This window comes from Haliaeetus albicilla, chromosome 1 (genome assembly GCF_947461875.1).
Source record: "Haliaeetus albicilla chromosome 1, bHalAlb1.1, whole genome shotgun sequence".
Classification (NCBI taxonomy): domain Eukaryota; kingdom Metazoa; phylum Chordata; class Aves; order Accipitriformes; family Accipitridae; genus Haliaeetus; species Haliaeetus albicilla.
Genome location: NC_091483.1, coordinates 73,038,892 through 73,061,163, shown reverse-complemented (window position 1 = coordinate 73,061,163; position 22,272 = coordinate 73,038,892). Strand labels below are relative to the sequence as shown.

At 39.9% G+C, this 22,272-nt stretch overlaps 1 protein-coding gene across 3 annotated transcripts in view; it reads left to right on the top strand.

Annotated features, from left to right (window-relative positions):
* The window catches only part of AFAP1 (actin filament associated protein 1), a 120,700-nt gene extending 99,132 nt beyond the window's left edge, over window positions 1-21,568 (top strand). For 2 of the 3 annotated variants that reach the window (XM_069794316.1, XM_069794325.1), the window contains exons 10-17: window positions 1,403-1,614; window positions 3,103-3,248; window positions 6,804-6,921; window positions 10,472-10,586; window positions 12,118-12,282; window positions 12,841-13,031; window positions 13,764-13,925; window positions 18,556-21,568. In XM_069794316.1, the coding sequence (XP_069650417.1) occupies window positions 1,403-1,614; window positions 3,103-3,248; window positions 6,804-6,921; window positions 10,472-10,586; window positions 12,118-12,282; window positions 12,841-13,031; window positions 13,764-13,925; window positions 18,556-18,582 (1,136 nt within the window). In that variant the 3' untranslated portion in view covers window positions 18,583-21,568. Of the gene's footprint in view, window positions 1-1,402; window positions 1,615-3,102; window positions 3,249-6,803; window positions 6,922-8,430; window positions 8,689-10,471; window positions 10,587-12,117; window positions 12,283-12,840; window positions 13,032-13,763; window positions 13,926-18,555 lie in introns of all 3 variants that reach the window. The other variant, XM_069794331.1, reaches the window with a different exon arrangement.
* Window positions 21,569-22,272: the final 704 nt, after the last annotated feature.

The window sequence follows — 22,272 nt, the reverse complement described above, 5'->3', positions numbered from 1 at the left end:
GGGATTTTCCATTTCTAGGGATTATAGTATAAGGCACAGCTATACGGGGTTTTGTTACAGGAGGAGGGAGAAGAGCTGGAGAGTGTGATCATCACGAGGAGCCAAAATCAGAGGATTGTGCACATCCTCCTTTTTTTATGGCACCTTCCAAGATGTGTGCAATTCTGATGTGCTGTATCCTGTTGGATCAAGCTTTGACATTGGAACCATAATTTTGGAAGGGAAATCCAGAAAAATTAATGATAAGTCATAGTTTTAATGAAAACCAAAGAGATAGCTATCCAACAGGATTAAATGAAAATCAGACCTGAGATAGAAGACAATTTTTTACATGAATTCTGGCCTGTGCAAGATACCATTTGTTTCCCTCCTCATAGCCTGTTTGGAAGCAGCAACATGCTGAATTCATGTACTGTTCATAATGTAGAAGCAAAAGATACTTTTTTTTTTTCCATTCCCAAACTAAATAAGGCAGAAAAAATTGGGCATTGGCTTGATTTTAAGGTTTGAGTTTGGCATAATTGTGCAATGGGTCAGAGAAGGAAAAACACAAAATACTGCCCATTTAATGATATTTTATGCCTAGATACTGTATCCGATATAGAGCATGATAAGAAAAGTGTTTTTTTTTTAAAAAGGCAATTTGTTAATGAAATTTTGATTTGTTGCAAGAGTACTGTATTATCCCTGGGGAAAAAAAATACCTTTGTTTAAACTTTTGTCTTAAAGTTTAGCTAAATTTCATATACATTTACTTCTTGAATTTTAAACCAATATTAATTTTATTTTTATTGGCATCAGTAGCAATCTTTTAAATTCTGCTTTAAAAGTGTTGCAAACCAAACGTGCACTTCTTTCTAAATGAAATCAGAACATATAACATCAATCTTTAGTAGGTCTTTAAAGCACTGATTTTGGATGTTACAGAAGGTAGCTCATCGCCTAATTATATAATATGAGCTGTGATTTTCTCAGAAAATTTTGGTCAGCCGCATTTATCAAAGCCATTATGCATGGAGAAGGTGGGTCTTTTGTGTGAGCACATCAGCTGTGTACATACCTTTTTATTACTGTCCCTCTCCCATTCTTACTAAAGTCTTGGGGATCTGTGTGCTTCTGCTTATCCAGCTGCTGCAGTTACTAACACAGAACAGCCATTTGCACATGAGCAGGATCACATCTTTATATGCTTTTTTTCTAGGTTATTGGCACAGTGAAAGTTTTCATTAAAAGAAGTGGGGCAGGGTCATTTACTTGTCTTCCTAAAATCCATCTGGACTTTCTATTGTAAGAGGAATAAGTTGTTTAAGTGCTAGCATTACATTGAAAAGTAAGTTTCTTTTTTTTTTTTCTTTTCAAAAAAAGTCAGGAGTAAGATATCTCATGTTTCATTTTATTGCAGGATATCTCAACGTGCTCTCAAATAACCGTTGGCGTGAGCGCTGGTGCAGAGTGAAAGATAATAAACTAATTTTCCACAAGGACAGGACAGATCTGAAGACGCATATTGTTTCTATCCCTCTCCGTGGCTGCGAAGTCATCCTGGGACTGGATTCGAAGCATCCCCTGACCTTCCGCCTGCTCCGAAACGGGCAGGAGGTCGCTGTGCTCGAGGTGCGGTGGTTGCTAATGGTTATGACTTGTAGGAACACCCACAAGCTAAATTAGAGAAGCACTTTCATACAACCTGGCCATTCAAAAAAAAAAGTCTTTGGAATAATATTATTGCAGAGCTGGATAATAAATACTGGAAGGAGAAAAGAAATATTAAGTGTTGTAGGCAAAGAGAGAACTGAGATTTAATGCAGTTCAGAAATCTTCTCAGTAAGATGCTTTTCTCTACATTGACCTTCCCTTGACCTGCTACTAAAATATCCCTGCTCCTTCTCTAGGCACACTTTTACATCAGGGAGATAATTACTTTGGGTAAATAACTTAGTAATAATTAAAGAATGGATCACTGCTGATGGGAACTCTAGAGCTCTTAACTCTCATTTGTCTGCTACTTATGTGAACTCCTTTTGCTCAGTCTGCGTCAATATTAAGGTAATTCTGCAGTAAGAAAATGTTGTGCCAGCAACCTGGTGAGCCTCTTGACACACCACACATGTACACGCTGGCACACTGCTCACACTATGAAGGTCGTACCTTCATCAGTGTTAGGTGGGTCAGAATTTTTTGAGGGGCTTTATTCATGGTATTTTGGAAGCTGAAATGAGAAGACACTTAAAGCCAAGTATAATGAAGGTATAGGAGGAGGCAACCTGTTGCTTTCAGTGGCAGGACAGACACTTTGACCACTTTGGGTTTCCGACTGCAGGTCACGTTAGTCTCCTGTCCTTGCAACCAGGCCTGATATATATGAGCAGTTCAGAGAAGTTGAGAAACTAGAAAGCAACTCAAGGAACTGTGAAAGGCAATGAAATATTTAAAAAGAACAAGAAATTTAGAAACTGCACAGTTTCCTTCCCCACCCCTTTTTTTCCATTATTTATTTTGCTACTGTTTAACTTTGCAATTGGTGACTTGAAGCAAAATATGAAAAATTTATCATTATTTTAATAGTATTCATGTTTGTACTTGTGCCATGAGGAAAATGAATGCCATCATCTGCACAAATGTAGAGGAAATTTTCAAAATACAACATTAAAATTTCTTCTACTATTTCATTTCCCTCCCCCCGCCTCATTTCTACTTAGCACTAACATTTTCTTCTCAGGATTCATGCTAACTAAAATCCCCCGGCCTAGCATAGGGAAATAATTCTGTTATAGCTTTCAATTTTCTGAAGTCTAAAATAAGCATGACTTGAATCTAAATCCACTAGCCTTAAATGACTATTTTTTCTTCTTTTTTGGAGATTGCCCACTTTGTATTACATCATAACTGATGAGCACATAGCTTACTTACAATGCACTCCTTCTAGTAAAGCGGATTTAATAAGAAATCCTGGGGTTTTTAGGAGTTCAGCAGAGAGAAGCCAGAGCCTCTCATACAATGTGGTAGCAATTTGTCAGTCAAGAAGAATGCACCGTTTTGCAGTAATGCTCAGCTCAGTGGCAGAGTAAAGACCTGACCTATGTTCTTGCCCTCTCCTCGCAGGCATCCTCCTCCGAAGACATGGGCAGATGGATAGGAATTTTGCTGGCAGAAACGGGGTCTTCAACAGACCCCGGAGCTCTGCACTATGACTACATTGACGTGGAAATGACGGCAAGTGTCATCCAGGCTGCAAAACAGACCTTCTGGTGAGAGGCGTTCAGCTACCCGGTGTTTCCAGTACTCTGAGAATTTATATCCGTATGTTAACTCTGGTGCCAAGACAGCTTATCAAAATCCACCTCCCCCTTTGCCAGATATTGAACTCCTGAAGTGCTTCAGCATAGCAGCATGTTAGATGTGTTTATGATTATCCTGTTGGCATCCTGCTAAGTTCTGTAAAAGATGCAGACACTATCCAACTTTACTCAAATCTTTACTCATTTTTTCAGCAAGTCTCCATATCAAATGCTATATTTTAATCTTTTATTTTGCCTGAAGACTTAGAACTATCCCTGGAAAAGGACAAATATGCCAAAATATGCAGCTCTGTAGTTCACGTTTATCTATTGGCTGTATTTGCTGTCCATCTCCCCAATATGTACAGCATATATTGGCTGATAATGCTGAACACTAAGAATGTATAGCAAGTTTAAGTCTTGGATAGTCACATTCTCAGTGTTTCCTTCTCAAGTTCTTTATGATTAATTAAAAACTTCACCAAGCTCACACCAGTCCAATTAATTTCTGGGTTTTAATTTAGGAGGTGGAAATTGGGAAGGTGTCTAGGGCGCAGCACAGAAACTGTTTAAATTGCAAATCACTGCAGTGAATTCCCCATTACTGATCCTGTGCTAAGAAAAGTAATGCATACTTAGCATATATAGTGATTTACATGTTCAGATCAGTTTAGGCATTAAAACAGTCTTTGGTGGGAAAAGACTGTAATTTTTCCTTGAGTAGATGAGGTGGTTTAGAAACGGGAGTGAAGGAACAGTTGGGACAGTTGGGTCTGCCCTGCTGCAGACGTTCCCTGTGGTTTCCTGTGGTCAGAAAGTGGGTGGCCTCAGAAGACAGCTGGCAAAGGCGTCATACCTCATCTTGCTGCAAAATAAGACTCCCTACACAAATTTGGAATTTGTGTGACTTAATACATTAGAGAATCACACCCCATCTGCCCATCATAACTTTAAACAGACTGAAAATGCAAAAAAAAAAAGGCAAAAGCTTCAGAGTTTTCCAAAAGAAGATTCTCCTGCCATTAGCGAGGTGTTAAGAGAGCTTTAACAAGGGAAAATGTGCAGCTTCATTCAGGATCTGGTTTGAATGACTTCTGATAGAAATCAAAGTGAGTCAGTGTTACCACAAGCCCAGTTTTGTGAAAACCTGATAATTTTGATAGAATCAAAATGCACTTAGCTTACAGACTTATGTTAATATTTGTTTTGAAGTTAATAGGGCTCAGAAATTTATCCTGTGTTGACATGTATTTTTGCTTCAGTCAGCATCTAGCAATAACCACATTTAAGAAAGAAATAGAATGAAAACCTTTTCCCTCCGAATACTGCATGGCTTTCCTTTTCTGAACAAATGTGATATTAATTGGAGCCAAGTGAAAAAACATATGCAACTAGACCACATGTTAGAAAGGAATGTCAAACAACTTGCAAAATAGCAGAATTCCCCTATTAAGAATTAGTTAAAATTCATTGGGTGTCTTTGAAAGACTGTAAGAGCTTGTTGATAAGCAACTCGAGTAGTTGTCTGCTGATTTTCAGCTACTCCTAGAAAATGAGGAGAAATTACAGTCATACTTACGTGTTAATAAAGTACTATTGTTGCCCTTTCTAGAATGAATATCAGTGTTCCAAATTAACTGCAGTTACCATTAAAGCTTTGATTATCGCACAGTCCCTTCAGAATTATTGGTTATTTGTTTCCTGAGGCTGATGCTTTGCAGAACGATCGGCTCTTCATTAATAGTCCAATTGATTTTCTTCATCTAACTCATTAGGCATCTAGGAAAGGCTGAAGAAAACATGCTTCCAAGCAGGTTTTCTCCATTTCCTTCCTCATCTAGCAGTTTCAGAATACAGTTAACTTATATGGATGCATCTGTAAACAGGATTTATAAGGCTTAGTGAAATAATGCTCATGAAGTGTTTGCAGACACTTAGATAAATCTTAGCTTCCTTTGGTGGTGGAAATAGTTACTACAGGTGCATCAGTTGTCACTGATGAATATCCTAGTTTTCAGACATGGTTGTTATGCATCACTCTCATTGGAGCTACTTAAATAGAAAGAAATAAAAGAACGACGCCAAATGCAGTCCTTCAGACTAACCAGAAACACTTGAGTAATGCTCTTCATTAAGAGGAACAGTAAACAAATGCAGTCCTTTAATAATGGCTAATATAGTATGAGATACGATAAAGTTAAAAACATTTTTATCATGGGATTTATCTTGGGCTTTTTGTTGTTTGTTTGTTTGAAGTAAGAAAAGCTTCTGTCTAATGATTATTCCACCCCCGCGCTGCCCTGAAAGGCTCACACCGAACTGGGCAGGTTCGTCTCTCCTGTGAGCCCGTGTCTCCCGCGGCTCAGGTGAGCCACACTTGGATGAGGTCTGTCTCCCTCTGAACGAGAAATTCAATGGACTCCATGTTATTCCAAAGCCAAAAGAAAGCAACTGTTGAAACCACAGCATTCTTGAGCTCCGGCCAGGGCTACAGAAGACCCTCTCTGCTTTAGTAGGGCTTTATCATATTTTATGAATGTCAGCACAGAGTCTGAATAGTTCCATTGTTTGGGATGGAAAGCTTTGTTTTCCTATTCATGTACACCTGAAGCTATAGGAATTATTTGGCATCTCACTCTATACCTCATTCAATTTCAGCAGTTGCTATGAAGGAAAACTTGCACTTGGGCATGATTCTGCCACTTTCTGCATTGTTAGATCTTTGCAAGCCTGTTGTAGTCTATGATATCTTGCACGTGTTCTGCAGAACTCCAGAAAAACAAGTTACAATGTTGATTTTGGGGAGCGGGGGGGGGGGGGGAGAAATATATATATACACACACCCCTTTTGAAGTTTCCAGAGGACTCGGATCCATCATGTGACACAGAGCAAGAATGAGCATGTAGAGTATTTGCATGCACAATTACCCAGACGGAGTTAGGAAGCGTAGTGCCATTGTGCACACTCTACCCAGCTGAAAGTTCCAATATGGAAACGAAAAATTCCCAGATTTCAAGGAAGTAATTATTCAGGAAATTTTGATAGATAAGTTAACTTAGATTTCAGCAAAGTTCCACTTTTTTTTTTCAGTTTTTGCTGGATTTGATTCTTGTTTCTCCCAGTTCCTAAGTCTGCATACCCCCTGAGCATGCATGCGCCCAGAAACACCTGCTTCTTCCCAATGCAGACAACAAGGGAACTTTTATGGGACACTGGCAAGCTGGTTTATAACATAGATCAGCAGGTTCCCATGTAAACATGCCACTGAGCAGTTACAGCTGTTGCCCTCCTGGGTTTCACAGGGGCCTATCCCCAGTGTGAGAATGGAATACAGGAACGTGTGTTGTAATATTGGCTGCTAGCAGCAACATGTGAGTAGCAAAAGAAGAAAAACTGTCCTGCAGAAAGTGAGAAGCTATATGCTTCCAGGCTACATAATCAGATACAAGGAACATACCACTGAATCACCATTTAGACTTAGGTTCAAGCGCTGGTTTTTATTATTTTTATTTTGCTTTATTCAGTTTCATGAACAGGCGAGTTATATCTACAAATCCGTATCGGGGAAGCACTGCCAATGGCTACGCCTGTCCGAGTGGAATGGCACTTCATTACGATGATGTTCCCTGCATAAATGGATCGGTAAGAATTGAATTTGCACAGAACAAATGGTTTGCATGTGTTGAATGCATGGACATCTGAAAATTATATTACCTAAAAAGTCCCACTGGGCAGTTTCAAAATGAACTCTCTTTTTTTGATTGGGGGTTGCAAACTTCTCTCACACCTTCAGAGTATTAGGGGTGTGGGACATACTGTTTACATTAACCTGCCTGTGAGCCAACGTGCATTTAGAAAGCAGTTGCCTGTTGACTATTTGTTGCCAAGTCCTTGAATATAATACTCACTTGAGGGGGTATTTTTTAGATCACACCAGGCCTGGCAAAACTGAGGACTCGGTTACACCACTTTGTGGTGTCTGTTGAAAAAAAAAAACCAGCCCAAACACTTCTCAGTCCACGGGGCTGCATTCCTCATGACAGCAGGTACTGCTCATCCCAAAGGAGAACCACAGTGGTCACTTCCACCTTCATAAATTGCAGAGCTGATCGTAGGCAGATGTGTAATAGGTTTTAACACATAGTGGATGTTAACCCATAGCAATATGTGGTCCTCCAGAAGATTTATAGGGGAGCTACAGCCCGTGTCAGCTCTTAATTTGGGCTGCTTCATAAAGGCCCCCACTAAGGCCAAATGCAAGAGAAATTCAGAGTTTCAAAGTGTGAAGTGGACTGCAAATTCAGTCCTCCATCATGTCTTAGTAATGTCAGAAAGATGGCAGGAAGCCCCTCCTGGGAGCACCACACGACCACATATGTGGTGAGTAGTCTCTATGTGTAGTTCTTGGATGTGCTCGTGCCTTTGTATGAGTAGTGTACTGCCACAGCCAGGATGGATTAAGGAAGGATATTTGGCAATGAGGTTGGTTTCTTTTAAGATTAATTGAATGAATCACTGGAGTATTGTTGTTGAGCTTTCCATTTTTCTGAAAAAAAAAAAAAAAAAAAAAAAAAGGAGTGGCCTGTAGCTATTTTAGCTGGTTAGCTCAGAATAATAGTTCTCCGACAAATAAAATGTAATGCTAGCATACCAGCAGCTGGTATTCACTGGAAAGACATATAGCCTGAAGAAAGAAAAAAAAAAAAAAAAGAAAAAACCCTCTTGGCTTCTGCTAACTGTTAGGCCATATTGCTTTTAACAACTCATGTACCAGATGTAATCCCAGAGATTCATCTGCGTAGCCTGTGAATATCCATCCCCCTGTTAACACAGCCTGTTTGTGCCCCCTCAGCGCTAGAGCTAACAACTGAAGGTGCAGTCTATGAAACAGCAAGGGTGATAGGATAATACCGGTTTGCTCATGCTATGGAAAATGCACAGGACTGAGGCTATAAGCCATATAATGCAGTGCTTCTTTTCCACACTGTGTCCACCCTGCCTTTCTAAACAGTTTGTCTCAAGCGTAAGCAATAAGAACATGCTAAACACCGAGGGCTTGCTACAGTCAAAAGAATTACTAATGTTTTAATTTCACTTAGGAGGTTCTGCATGGTGTATTGTTTACTAACTGCCAAAGTGTATGTGTTGCAGTGGGAACCAGAAGATGGCTTTCCTTCTTCTCGTAGCAGGAACATTGGAGAAGAAATGCTTTATGATAACGCAGGCCTGTACGATAACTTGCCGTCTCCAAAAATCTTTGCGCGCTATCCACCAGCTGACAGAAAACCCAATAGGTTATCTACTGACAAACCCTCCTCTAACCATTACAAATACCCTGTCTCATCCAATCTGTCTTCTGCTCAGTCTGTCACTAATACCTCTGCTGTGGGGAGGGGATCTGGCTCACAGGTACTGTACTATTTAACAAAGCTTTTTATTTTTTTGGCTGTTCTGTTTATCTGGTTGTTATCTTAAGGGCCTTGGGCTATTTCAGTCCCTTAGTGTTAGCACTGAAGTGCTTGGGCTTTAGTCATGAGGCCACTGCGAATGAAACAGGTTTGCTGGGTTGTAAATTCTGCTGTGAAGTGTTGGCACCTGTGAAAGGCTTTCCCCACAAGTTCTTGATGATTTACAGATTGTGGATAGTAATAAAAAAAAATAGATGTGACCTTCCAAACTTAACCTGAATGCATATCTAGCCACCGTCTGTCTCCTTAGGCAGTGATGACTTTAAAAAAAAAAAAAAGAAAGAAAAGTGAAATATGACCTGGCTGTGACAGCAAATTTGCCTCTCTAGAATTTTACTAATCTGTATATTGTATATACTATGGTTATATATATTGTGAATATACATGTATATCATAACATATATTATATTATATATATACTAAATGATGCTGTATATAGTGTGTATATACCATATTTAAATTACTGCCTGTTCTTTTCTTCCCCTGAAAAAAACCTAAGCCCATGTCTATGCTGCTTTCTGAGGGTGGCCTCAGGCTTCTGGACCTCAGCTGAAATGCGAAGCCACAGAGCAGATGGAATCCCGTGTACCCAGCCTCAGTGGCAGGCAGGCAGACCCCAGCAGCGGGGAAGAGCAAGCCTTGCTCACAGCCACGCCAGTCTCCGAAAGCTGGTCATTGGCATAAGCCTGCGAATCCATCACAGAGATGGGTGGTTTTCAGTCTAATCTGGCATGGAACAGTTAGATAAGTGTTTCCCTTGTATAGGGTACCTGTCCTATTGCTTGTTGACTCACTTAACCCTTACAAAAACCTCACATTGGAATGTTAGAATTCAGTGAAATTGCAGAATTGGAGGTGGACCCGAGCAGTGAGTTGCCCCGATCCCCGGCTGCAGCAGCAGGCTTCTCCTTGCACTCCCAGTTCAGTCCTCACAAGCTTTTGGAAGCACGTGAAGAAAGCGTGGCACACATATGCCCTGTGCTCGGCTAAGGCACCCCCCCCCTAAAAAACTACAATTAGTCAGGACAGTGTTGCTCTTCCCAGGGTTTAGTTCATTGCAGGGGAGCCCTCTAAATGGAAACCTCTTGGACATGAAATGTGCTGTTTCTGGTAATCTTGTGAGCTTGTCTGGCCATTATGAGAGGGGTTTCTTAAGTAAGAAAAACTTTTAATTAGTAGCTAGAGGTTGTGTAAGAGGAAATTGATATGTTAACGCCTAACATTAAAAAATGTGAAATAATTCTATTGTTTAAAAAAAATATAAATCCATGCACCACAAGGATGGCAAGGTCATACAGTAAATAAGAAACAGTGTTGAATTTTTGTGTGGCAAGCCCCGTTGGGTTTTTCTGTATGAAATTAACCCTGACAAACCTATGTTTCAAGAATCTTTACTGTATAAAATTATTCAAGGGTTCAGTGGCTACTCCCAATACACTAAATGCCAGAGTATTAAATAACTTGGAGACCATGATGCCAGCAGAGAAGGGGAGCTAGTTCATCCCCTCGTTATCCTGTGATTGCTGGTGTGGCTCCCGCTGAGCAGGCAGCTCTCAGAAACGACATCTCTGGAGGAAGCGCCGTCTCCAGCTCAATCAATGCGTTCTATTAAGGCTCTCCGAGCAGGAGGCTTTTTGTCAAGCTTTGCCCTTGATGAAAAGGTGACTGTAATGTCAGTGGCACAGGAATAGCTGGAGCCCATTTGTACTTTTGTTTTCAAACAGTTTAAAGGCAAGAAGCCTCCTGCGACTGCTAATGGGATCACCGGAAAGGGGAGAACTTTAAATAGCCAGCCGAAGAAATCTGAATCGGTGTCATGTGTGAAGCGCACGGCATCCAGTAAGTATCTCTCCTCGCTGCTGCCTCACTTGTGAATGGAGTCATGAGGATACCCAAAATAGCTGTCGTCTTAGCAAACAAGATAAAGAACCACTGTGGTTCTTCTGTGGCTGAGAGGCTGAGCAGGAGATGGCCACCAAGAGTTTGAATAGGAGATATTGTGTGCATTGGTGACTCATTAGTACTCCAGCCATGCCATAAGATAAATTCTCCATTGTCATGGAGAATGATAAATATGAAATGTGGACCCGTGGCTGCAAAGTCATGAGGGCAGCAGGAGGAAAAAAAAAGGGGTAACGAATCTTCATTTGGGGCAGAGAGCAATTCTGTATTCCTGTTGGAAGAGGAGGATGAGAAACTGGAAAAGACATGAGAACATTATGTTGCTCAAAAGTGGACTTACTCTGACCACTAATGAAAAAGAAAAAGGTATAACAAAATAATGAAGACAACCACATGTCTCAAAACCTTCCTCAGAGAGAGGAGATTTCAGTTGGTGACTGGCACATTCAGAAAGAGGGTTCTTCTGGGCAGGTGGATTGCCCCTAGAAAATCCCTAAGAGGGGTTGCTTTGTGTAAAGAAGAAAAGACAAAAAAGAGCTATAATCATACTTGTTAAATATGGGGTCAAAAGCATGGCTTCTTCTAGAGAAGGAATGAATGTGGTTTTTTAATCCCATGATAAATTTTGAAGAAGTCATGGATTTAATGGCAACAAGAGAAATTTGGGTTAGACTTTAGGAAAAAAGTATGTATCTTTCTAGCCATGCAGGTCAATTGGTGCTGGAATAGATAGTTGTGGGAATAAAGGCATCTTGGTTACTAAAGACCAACTAAAACTGGTTTGACAACTATTTGTCAGGAATTTTAGTGTCCTTGAGTTTGCCTTTAGATATGCAGACAAAGTGATCTGTGAGCTGACCTATTTTCTTTGAGTCTGCAACTGGAGCAGAGGCATAGAGGGGGCTGTGATATAAATTAGACCACAGATACCTGTGAGCCATGAAATGAAAGCATTTATATGGGAAATTAAGAAAAGAAAATGAAAGCTCTCAAGTATCAGAAAAGTGAGAACATCTTTGTATTCTCTTATGTTACGGGAGAAAAGACATGTGCTTTAAGCACTTGAAGTAGGAATGGAAGCCAAGCAAAAGGGCAAACAGGTAGATTTTTCCCCTGACCCCTTCCAATTAAAAATCAAGTGTTCAGAGCTAAAGAGGAGCCTCCTTTCTGTCCTCTGAATGACATAAAGGCAAGGCCATTTTTCAAAACAGATGTACCATAAGGTAACTGGTATTTCTCATCTTCCCCTTATATGTGTAGAGAAAAAACTATCTATCCCATATCATTTCTGTAGCTGTGCTGCAGAACTCGGCGGGAATCATGGACCTTGAGAAAAAGCCAGTGGAGGAGGGATGGCAAACCAGTTTCTCAAACTATGACATGCTTCATGTGATGTTCAGTCTCAGGGATCAGTTTAGAGTTTTACAGTTAATTTTAAACATAAATAACTACAATCCAATACATACAGATGCAGAGCAGTACAAATACGGCAAGAATCGTGTGGAGGCAGATGCAAAGAGGTTACAAAGCAAAGAGGAGGAGCTGCTAAAGAGGAAAGAAGCACTCCGGAATAGGCTGGCCCAGCTTCGAAAAGAAAGAAAAGATCTACGCGCTGCTATTGAAGTCAATGCTGGTATGAGGTGCTTTTTTTGTGCTGAATTCCACCCTGGGTAGGCTTCATTATCCAAATAGCTTTGTATTCTGTGGTGAAGACATGCCACTACATGAGGTTTGGTTTTGATGTTAAACAATACCCTGCAATGTCTATATTTGCTTTCTATGTAGATATAAAATATGTATGTATAGGTGTATATACTCATTTTATATATAAGTGTGTGTGTATATATACATAAACACACACCTATGAAGTGACACTGATGGGGACTTGAGACAAGCAGAATAGGAATAATTTTATTGTGACTGGCTGATTATATTTTCATGACATGGAAAATAACAAAACAAATACTGTTTTGAAACTACACTAGAAACCTAGGGAAGGCACCTGAAAGAAAGCAGTTGATATCTGTTGCTAAATTTTTTTACATGAAAAAAGTGGTTTTTGCAATGTACGTAACTTTTTTGTGATGTCACTGATTTTTAGAGACCTTGTTCCTTGTTTTTTTTTAAAATAATTTCTGTAAGTGTCAATTTAAGCTTCTCATTGAAATAATAACATTGCTGTGGATGACAGGCAGGAAGACCCAAGTGATTCTTGAAGACAAGTTAAAGAAGTTGGAAGAGGAGTGTAAGCAGAAGGAGGCTGAGCGTGTAAACCTGGAGCTAGAACTGACCGAGGTGAAGGAGAGCCTTAAGAAAGCCTTGGCTGGTGGCATCACACTGGGCTTGGCTATCGAGCCCAAGTCAGGAACATCAAGCCCACAGGTATGCAAAGTCATTAAACACGCAAATCCCAGTACCACGGGCTGCGAGTGCTCTGCCTTCTCAGCTCCAGTAAAATGAGTGGGAACTGAGAGTTTTCAAAAGGTTTATTAAGTGCAGGGAAGAAGAGCAGAACTAAATGCCTTTCTGCGTTGTTTGCACTCTTCACCTGTATCAGGTGTACTTTCTACAGCAACAGGGAGCAGGTGGACATGGGAGTCACAGGCAGTATGTGTTAGGGTAATATGCAAAAGCTGACAACTCCTTGTCCTCAGTGATTGTAAAAATGCATGAACTGAGACATTGCTCCATCCCAGGGAGACTTAAATGCACGAAGTCATTGTGCAGTGATGGAGACCTACTTGTGCCGGTCCCCTATCAGTCACTGTCACCCTTTGCAAGGGCTGCATCTCACATGTTCATGATGGAGCATGGCAGTCCTGGCTTATGCTATAGATGGGTGTCAGAAGCAGCCATCAGAAGGACCAGAGAAGGATGTGTCAGTTCCTCCAGATGACCCAATGTTGTTTAATCACAGAAAATGAACTTTAATTTTCATCACAGAACACACACTTTGGTTTTTTTTCTTTTGTTCTAACCTCTTTTTCATGTATCCATCATTATTATGAATATGGTTTCTTTAAAAAAAAATCTGCAGTTCTAAGTCTAGATAGAAAATATTGCCCAGGTGACTACTTGGAGGAAACTCAATGTAGGCTTTTCACTCTTCATTAGTCTCCAATTTTCAAGCACCGAACTTTGGAAAACTCTCCAATCTCCAGCTGTGATACCAGTGATACTGAATGCTCAATACCTGTGAACAGCGCAGCAGCTCTGAAGCGACCTCCCTCGTCAAATAGTTCACCATGTCGAGGCCATGTCCTTCGAAAAGCAAAGGTGAGAAGACTTATGTCTAGTTTTCTTTTTCTGTCCTTTTTCTTACTTTCTTAAAAAATCTTATTTGCTTGTGGAGAGACAGAGACAGAAAAGGAGAGAGGGAAAGATTGGTTCCTGCTGCTTCTGTGGGTGAAATTTATCCTTAAGAAGAGAATATGCCATATATAAATTATTTGTATTACTACATAAACATTGCTGGTTTGGGGGAACCTTTTGCAGAAGAATTGCTAAGTAGTTTGGGAGACAGATTTGACCCTACTCTCTCATTCTGTGTTTTTCTCTGTTCCTTTATAGATTTAATGTGCAAGGTAAGGGGTCTGTGGTGTAGACAGTCCATCTAAAATTCATAAAGTTACACTGATCTGTGTAGCAGAGAAGTGGTTAAAAGAGCACTGTTATAGTAAATGGTCTGAAACAACACAAGATGGGGTCTGATCTTTGCAAGAACAAAATAGTACATTATAATAACAATGTGTTGTGCAAGTATCTACTCTTAATGTACACTTACAGTAGAAACTGAATTAATTTAATTTAGTCTTGCAGGTACCAGGACGAAGTCTATGGTCCTCTTGTATTGTTACAGTTTTCTAATTTTTGCACTTTAGTTTAAATGGAATTTGCATGATCATTCTTCTGGGCTAAATTTGCTAACAACGTAAATGTGTGGGCAGCATGTCACCAAGGGTGACAGTAATAGCACTGGCCCAAGCTTTTGTTGATTTAGTAGCTCACTGCTAATTGTAATTATAAACAATAATAATCACAGACATTTGTCTTTCATGCAGTCCATTTCTTTTCTTAAAACAATGAGGGATTTTTTTATATATAGGGATTTTTTTAAGTAACTTGTTACATGTCTTCATTGATTATATACAGTTACAGTGACTGAGCATGAGCCTGACACCTACATGTGGCAGATACTGAAAAATCATAATCTCAACAAATGATTTGGTTTCCTGGCCCATCCTACTCTCTCTATTTCCTCCCTCCCGCAGCCCGTTTAACCTCTCTACCTTGCCCAGGCCATGAATTACTTCTCCTGCCATACCTCATGTGAGAGCTTTCCTGCCCTCCTTCTGCCACCATTTCCTCCCTCCTTTCCATGGACATCAAATGATTTTTCTGCCAGTTAGCCTGATTCATTTAAATTCAACTAAGAATAATTAAACTCAGCATAATGGGTTTCAGTTCTATTTAACTTTGAAGTTTGCTGCTTGTGTTTCAAACCTGAAGGATTCATGTGTTCTAAAGCTTATCTGTGTATTCCAATTATACCCAAATTTGTCTCATAAAGATACCATCTCTAACCATACACTTTGTCTTAGACTTGCTTGTTAGCACAGCGTTACTCAGGGAATGTGGTCTAGCAGAGCACAGTTCTCACAAAAGGGAGCGTGGATTTGTGCTACGGACTGGACAGGCACATTAAAGCCAGCCATTCAATCTTTACAGCTGGAGAAACCAGGGCACTATAAAAACCTAAACATTTTTGGTGTAAAGAATACGTTCCAGCTGTAGTACATTTTTTACGCTTAGCATATACCATACAGGAAAAACCCTGCTGTGTTGTTTGCTATTGCTGTGCTTTGGATGGCACGATAGGTTGGTCAAGCTCTTTTGTAGAGGAATCTTGGATATAAGATTAGGCTAATCAAATAGGATATGGAGCTACTAAGCATATTTCTCATCCTGGGAAAAAACAACTCAAAGTATCCAATTCAGCTTTAACAGCTTTTTCCTAAAACCTCACGCACTAAATATTTAGTGAAATTTTGCTGAATTAGATAGTGCAACCCAAGCTGTACTCAGCCTATTCGCGAGGAGCTGCAGCCAAAGTCTGCCATCAGGTATGCATCTGCAGCACAGCCTGCTTTCAGGGGGAGTTAACTGTACATGTGCGGGGGTGGAATTTGGCTCTCAATTCTTTTGGCCTTTTGCAGTTACGAGTGAGCCCAGGCCTTATAGATGTGGCTAAGGAAAGGGCGTCACACGTGAGTATCCCAGAGCAGAACTGACTTGGCTCTCCACGGATGGATGTCAGTGCAGTATGTGGGAGGGAAACAGATTTCACGTCTGTGCTTGCACTTGCATCTTCAGCAGCTGGCAAATCTCCCAACGTTATGAGGGAGTTGTATAAGTGCTCAAAATGTCAAGATTTTTTTTTTTTTTTCCTCCCCCAGTATGTATTCGAATGCACTGAATGCCTCCCTTCTTGCTCTTTCCTTGCCCAAAAGATGCTGAGAGTGTCACCAGCCAGCCTCATGTTTGCAGCCAGCCTCACGTCACCGTTGAGCTGGGTGGCACGGCAATGCCTCCGAGGGGAGGCAAGGCACCTCAGGCAGCAGGTTTGGAAGCTGCTCCACCAAAATCTCTCTCCTCTCAGGTGCACTGGCTGAGAAGGAAGTAGGGAAAGAAGCAAAAGGATGGATCCAGTGTTAAATCTAAGAACTAGCAGCAGTTTGGGGATTGGCTGTTTGGGACGTACACTATACATATACACACATATGCATGCATAGTTTTGGATTTTTTTTAACTTTTCTGTTTGTAACATATGCTTTTAATTTGTTTTAGAAAGTAATAACATATTTTTAAGAAATCAGAAGGCATTCTAATTGTGATTTTGTTAATCTCTGCCTGGAAATGGAGACTGTATTGAAATGTGAAAAACAGTATTCTGCATTAGCACTCCTAAGGAAGTAAAATTTTCCAAATATCCATGCTGTACAAGACAAACAATTATCTAAACATTTCACATTTCAAATTAATTTCTAAAACTAAACTGTTATGTGTAGCAAGGAAACTGCAATGATTATTTCTGATTTGTTTTCAAAACTGGTGGACTGGTGAATGTCAGCAGCTTACATTTTGCTTATGTTCAGGGACTGGAGAAGAAAAGGAGCTCTCCCAGTTTCCCAGCTCCCAGTCAGGCTGTCAGTGTTGACTTAAACATTCTTTCATTGGCGTGAACCTGCTGGAGACATGGAAACAAAGAAAAAGTTCCTTCTGCACCTGCAAAAGAAGCTACTGCTTTCAAGGCTTATTTAACACTTTAAAAAAATTCTCCTCCCAGTTGCTTAGCCAAGGATTTCCTTTAGAGCTTTGGTAGCATACACGTAGGGAATATATATTTAATAGCCTTTTTAAAGTATTCTAGTTTTTAACCAATACTGTGTTGTAAGTTTAGGTTTACCATAATTTGAAGTGTAAAACTGAATATTTAAAATATATTGTATTTTAATAAAAGTATCATTCAAATGAAGGAAAAAAAAACAACCCAAGATGTAAAAAAAGATATATTATTGTCTACCTGCTTTAAACCCAAGATTTTTTTCTTACATTGCTGAAGCAGCCACTAATTGTGACCTTTACTGTTGCTTTACAATGGTTGAAGAGGTGTCATGGTCATGCAGCTGTTTAGCCAAACTAATGCTATTACTGCTTTCAGCAGCAGAAACAGGTATTTACATGCATAAGTAACGGTTTTCAGTCAGAGCTCTTAAATGTTGTGGAATGAGTGTTAAATTCAGGAATTCAGGTTGGGAGCCAAGTCAGCAGGCTGCCTGCAGAGTAGCTCTGCAGAATAGATGGGTGGGAGAGGAATCTGTAGACCCCAGCGCCTGGCCAGAAACAGCTGGGCGGTTGCTCCACGGGGATTACTTCTGCGAGAGGCCAACTCCTTCGTATCTTCATTAGTTCCTGATTGCTGTTAAGGATGTGATTCAGGGAGTAGGTGCAGTGTGGATGTCCTAAGCTGAGCCCATCCCTCTTCAGCTCTTCTGCTTCTGTGTACTGTTAGGAAATAGTGTAGGTATCACTGAATAGCCACAACTTTGATTTAACTGGGTGTTTAGCTATAGCAATCTTATGGGTTTCACTTACGTGGCAGAAGAAATGGCAATACCTTGCTCTGAGACAGATAGATGAGAGTGTTATAGATTACGTGCTTTGCTGTGGATCGTAGGTGTTATTGTCCTCAGCTAACAGGTGGGGAAACAGAGGCACAGAAAGGCAAAGTGATTTCTTTAACTTGCCGAGCAATAGCTCAACTTCAGTTACATATAAGGGAAACAAATGCACGTAAACGAACTTGGTTTTCTTTACCCTGCCTGGAAGTCTCTCTGCCTCAGTAAGTTGCCCTTTTTAGCCATGGAAACGTGTCTGCCATGAGCTTTATAATAAAAAATTGAAGTGTAGTAAAGCAATCACTTGGTGTCAGCTGTGAGAGATACTGAGTGTTTTCTACTGTCCCATGCAAGTAAGTTAGAAAGCCCTATATGCTAAATCAGCCTCTCCCTTATTCAGGTCCAGCTGAGTGCTTTACACCAACTGTGGTGTGCAAATTTGCTCTGTAAGTACCCTTTGCAGAAAACAAACATGGCTTATTTGCACTGCACTAGAAAAAAAAGTTGCCGTATATAGTTGCAGAGGGGTGGAAGCTGCACACGGACGCTATCAGGACATACTTGTTAGCATTCCCTAACTAATTTGTGGGCAGAAGATTGGATCCAGTGAAGTTAATGGAAAAACTGTTACTGACCTCAGCTGGCTTTGGCTTAGCAGATCTGATGACATCAGTGAAATATTCTGATTTCTCTAACATTTTCCATATCTTTTTTTTTTCCCCTTCCAGGAATGGGAGATGAAAAATGGAACATAAATATAGAAAAAGCACTCACTTTCCATAAAGGCCTTACCTATTATGGACCAAGACATAGGCTGCAAAAGACTCATCTGAAAGGTGGTATCAAGCGATACAACATAAGAGGTTTTATAATTCTGTTAAGTTAATGGTAGCTTGGCGCTAATTTGCCTGTATTCCCTCTACTGTATTGCTGTGTAACTATGTGTGCCCCTTTTTGTTAGCTGTAAATCTTTATTTCCAACTTCACTGGTAAAGAAAATGAAAACCAAAAAACCCAAACCAACCATAGTAATTAAAAAGGAGCATAAAGTCGCAGTTGAAAGTTTACTTTGCTGAAACAGCATAGACCAGCAATTGTATTGCATCAGATGGCCTGAACACCACTGAAGACTGGTGCATTAAGACCGATGTGAAATCGTAACTCTGACAGGTTAAAACTGACTCTCGCGGTCTGCCACAGAGGTGGCTGAGCGAAGTCTTGCTCGTGAGCAGTCGCTTTGCTGTTAGCTGTTCGTGTGGCAAAAGCAAACTGAAGAAATGTATTCACAGAAATGGCGTGGCTTGCTTGGCCGGGAAGGCAGGAGCTCTTCAGTACTGCTGTCCTCTACGCTGGTGTGAGACTGTGGGATGAACACAACTCAGCTGTGAAGCGTTTTTTGGATACTTTTTAGACAGATGCTTTTGTCGTTGGGAGATAAAAAGCTGCCATTCTTTGAAAAAAATGCATTTTAGTACATTCTCTTTATTGCTATTCTGAAGGACCAGTCATTTTCAAAGGTCATGTTGTTGAACTATGACTTGTTCCTGATTTTTTTAAAAGGCAAACAAGTGTTTTTAGATACTGCTTCTTTTCTATACTTTTTGAAAAAGAAAAGGAAAACATTATTGAAATTAATCTTCAACAGATAATGGCAACTCAGAATAGCTTATGCAGTCAGTCTTGTTTTGTTTTTTGTAATATAGTATTGTTAAACTTGAGTTATAGAACACTGCTGTACTTAGTTTCCTTCGTCTTTTCAGACCTCAGCTATTATTTTTGAGGAAGATGGACTGAAAAGATGATAATTTCCAGACTCTTTTATAAACAATTTTACAAAGAATTGGGGATTTTCTGAGACAGGAGTCCATTTCTGTTTACTAGGAAACAGTGTCTTGCATTTTATTCTGTAAAATTATAGAAATCTGTTCTTCTTTGTCTCCATCCATGTCACTCCTGAGAACTTACATGCAGTAAATTGCCAACTAAAGTCCTTCAAAATCTCAAGATTGGCTTTAAAAAGTCAGAAGAGAGCGAGGGGAAAAAAACATATCATGAGTTGGGTTCTTTTAATTTTTTTCTCCGTGTTTTTTTTAAGCCTTTGGAGAGCCTTCAATCACATTCTCAAGATTTTTTTCCTCCTCAACTGGGAGGACTAGCAAATTACTTTAATTAAAAAAATTAAACTACTACTTAGATTTTGAGATAATCACAGCTGTTAGGGCTGGAGTCTTGATAATTAGTTAAGACTTGCAATTAAAACCACAGAAGTTGGCAAGACAGCAGTTATCAAGGATCACATCCCTTTATGGCCCAGCCTATAGTTTGTCTCTTACCTTTAGGAATAGGTGTGTGTAACTCCGGAGGGGTACACCGAGATTCCCAGCTGAGCTGGATGCCAGAGAACTTTCTGCAGGAGCTGGTGGGATTTGAAGGCACAGAGCTATCAGGAAGACCTGATAGCTGCCAGGACGCAGGGCTGTGTCCTGTTCCCAAATGCAATCAGTGCAAACAGGGATCCCATTGACCGTAGCACAGTAGAAATGGGGCCCAACACGAGAAAAGGCTCTTTGCTTCTTGGGACTGTGCTTTGTACAAAGTGCCGCAAGAATGCAGATACAGTAGGGAAGCAAGTGTCAGTGTGGTTTTCACTGAAAACAGGATTTTTTTTGTATTATTTTAGGTCATCTGCTTACTTACTAACTCTATAAGTGGAGGGCACGTTCTATGCTGTATGACTATGGACTAAACAGTATCAAGTTCCCACAAATATTAGCAGAAACAAATTTGAAGCAAAAGTTCATTTAGGCTTTTTATTTCAAATTAAGTTATTTATTTGTATATTTCAATAAATATTTAATTTATATCTGTACATATTTATGATGCAAATTAGGCTTCTAGTCAACGTTTGCAATGATGTAACAGTTGCCATTAAGAAGTGGTCCCGCATCAAGTAATGCAGAGCAGTTAAAAGCCAAATCACCTGCCCTGTTTACCCAATATTGGCATCGTATCTTCCACCCCCTGTATCCCATGAAAAAAAAAAAAAAAATCCTTGGCAAAGACAGGTTTTAATGCATGCCTGAGATGGAAGTGTGCAAACTTCTGTCCGAGCACGCAGAAATGGCGTGGTGCTGGGGCCGTGCACTCAACCCCAGCCCCGGTGCCACAGCCTTCTGCTCTGCCGTAGACGCTGGTCACCCTCGGCACCTATAGCACCCGCTGCAAAATAAAGCATCTTTTGCCTTTCCTCCAGCAAAGGCTCCATAAAGCCACCACCGCCCCCTCACCCCCAACCCGGCATGGACTGTAATTGTATGTCCCTAATGTATAAATACATTGGTGCCATCGCAATTTGCCTTAGTAACATGTCCAGTCTATATAATGGCCAAGGTTTTCAAAGGAGGAAAACAAAAAAAAACCCTCGGGAAATAACCTCTCTCTAGACCACATTTGGTGCTGTGAAATGTACTCTGTTTTCTTGAATAGTGCTATTGCTGCACAATTTTTTATAAAAAGCGACACAGCTTGTATTTTCACCATTTTTAGATTTCAGGATCACCAGGCAAAGTCAGCGATAGAGCAGCATGACTTTCATTTTAAAGGAAAACTCTTGTATTTTAAACCATTTCTATGTCTTTTAAGAAAATGTTACACTTGTGCTTCCTCAGCAAACTCCTGTTACTGTACCAGGTGCTTTTTTTATTGTTTTTTTATGGGTGATGCTTTTTTTAGAAAGAAAAACAGATCATAACTTCGGGGGATCAAAGGTGGTTTTTTTTTAATGAGATTATTGTGGCAATTTGATTTTTCAAATGGAGAATACTTAATTTAGTATCAATTTTTGTTAAAGACACTTTCAAATTAATTGGCCCAGGCTGTATGTTGTAAGATAATGTTCTCATATTAAGAATGTAATTATTTCCTTACTGTATTTTTTAAAAAACAAAATCATATTTAAAAAAAACTCTGTGAAAAAAGCATGAAAGAAACATGAAAATTTTTTTGTTTTATTTTTTTTATTGGATATGTTGGCAGTGCCCATTATAATTGACTGTAAATATAGTCTTTCTACTGTATTTCTCAATGTATTTAAGTTTTTTGACACACATTCATGGAAACTTCTGTAAAAAAAAGGTCCAAAATAGACCCACCTTCAAATGTGTGTCTTAGTAGCTTCAACTAACTTTATGCCTTTCTAGTTTATTCTTCAGAAAGTCTTACAGAGTGTGAAAAAAGACTGGCATCTGGTAGGTGCGACAGATCCAAGACCATTATTAATAAAGTTACCTGTCAAAGAAAAAAGCGTCTGCACTGTTGTTTCTTGGTATTTGTCAGTATAAGTAGGTGACACCTTAGCAGGACACCTGCAGTAGTCACCCTCAACCAAGTCCCGTTCTCCCGTGCCAGTTGGTTGAAAAATACTTGGACAGGTTATAATTAGTATT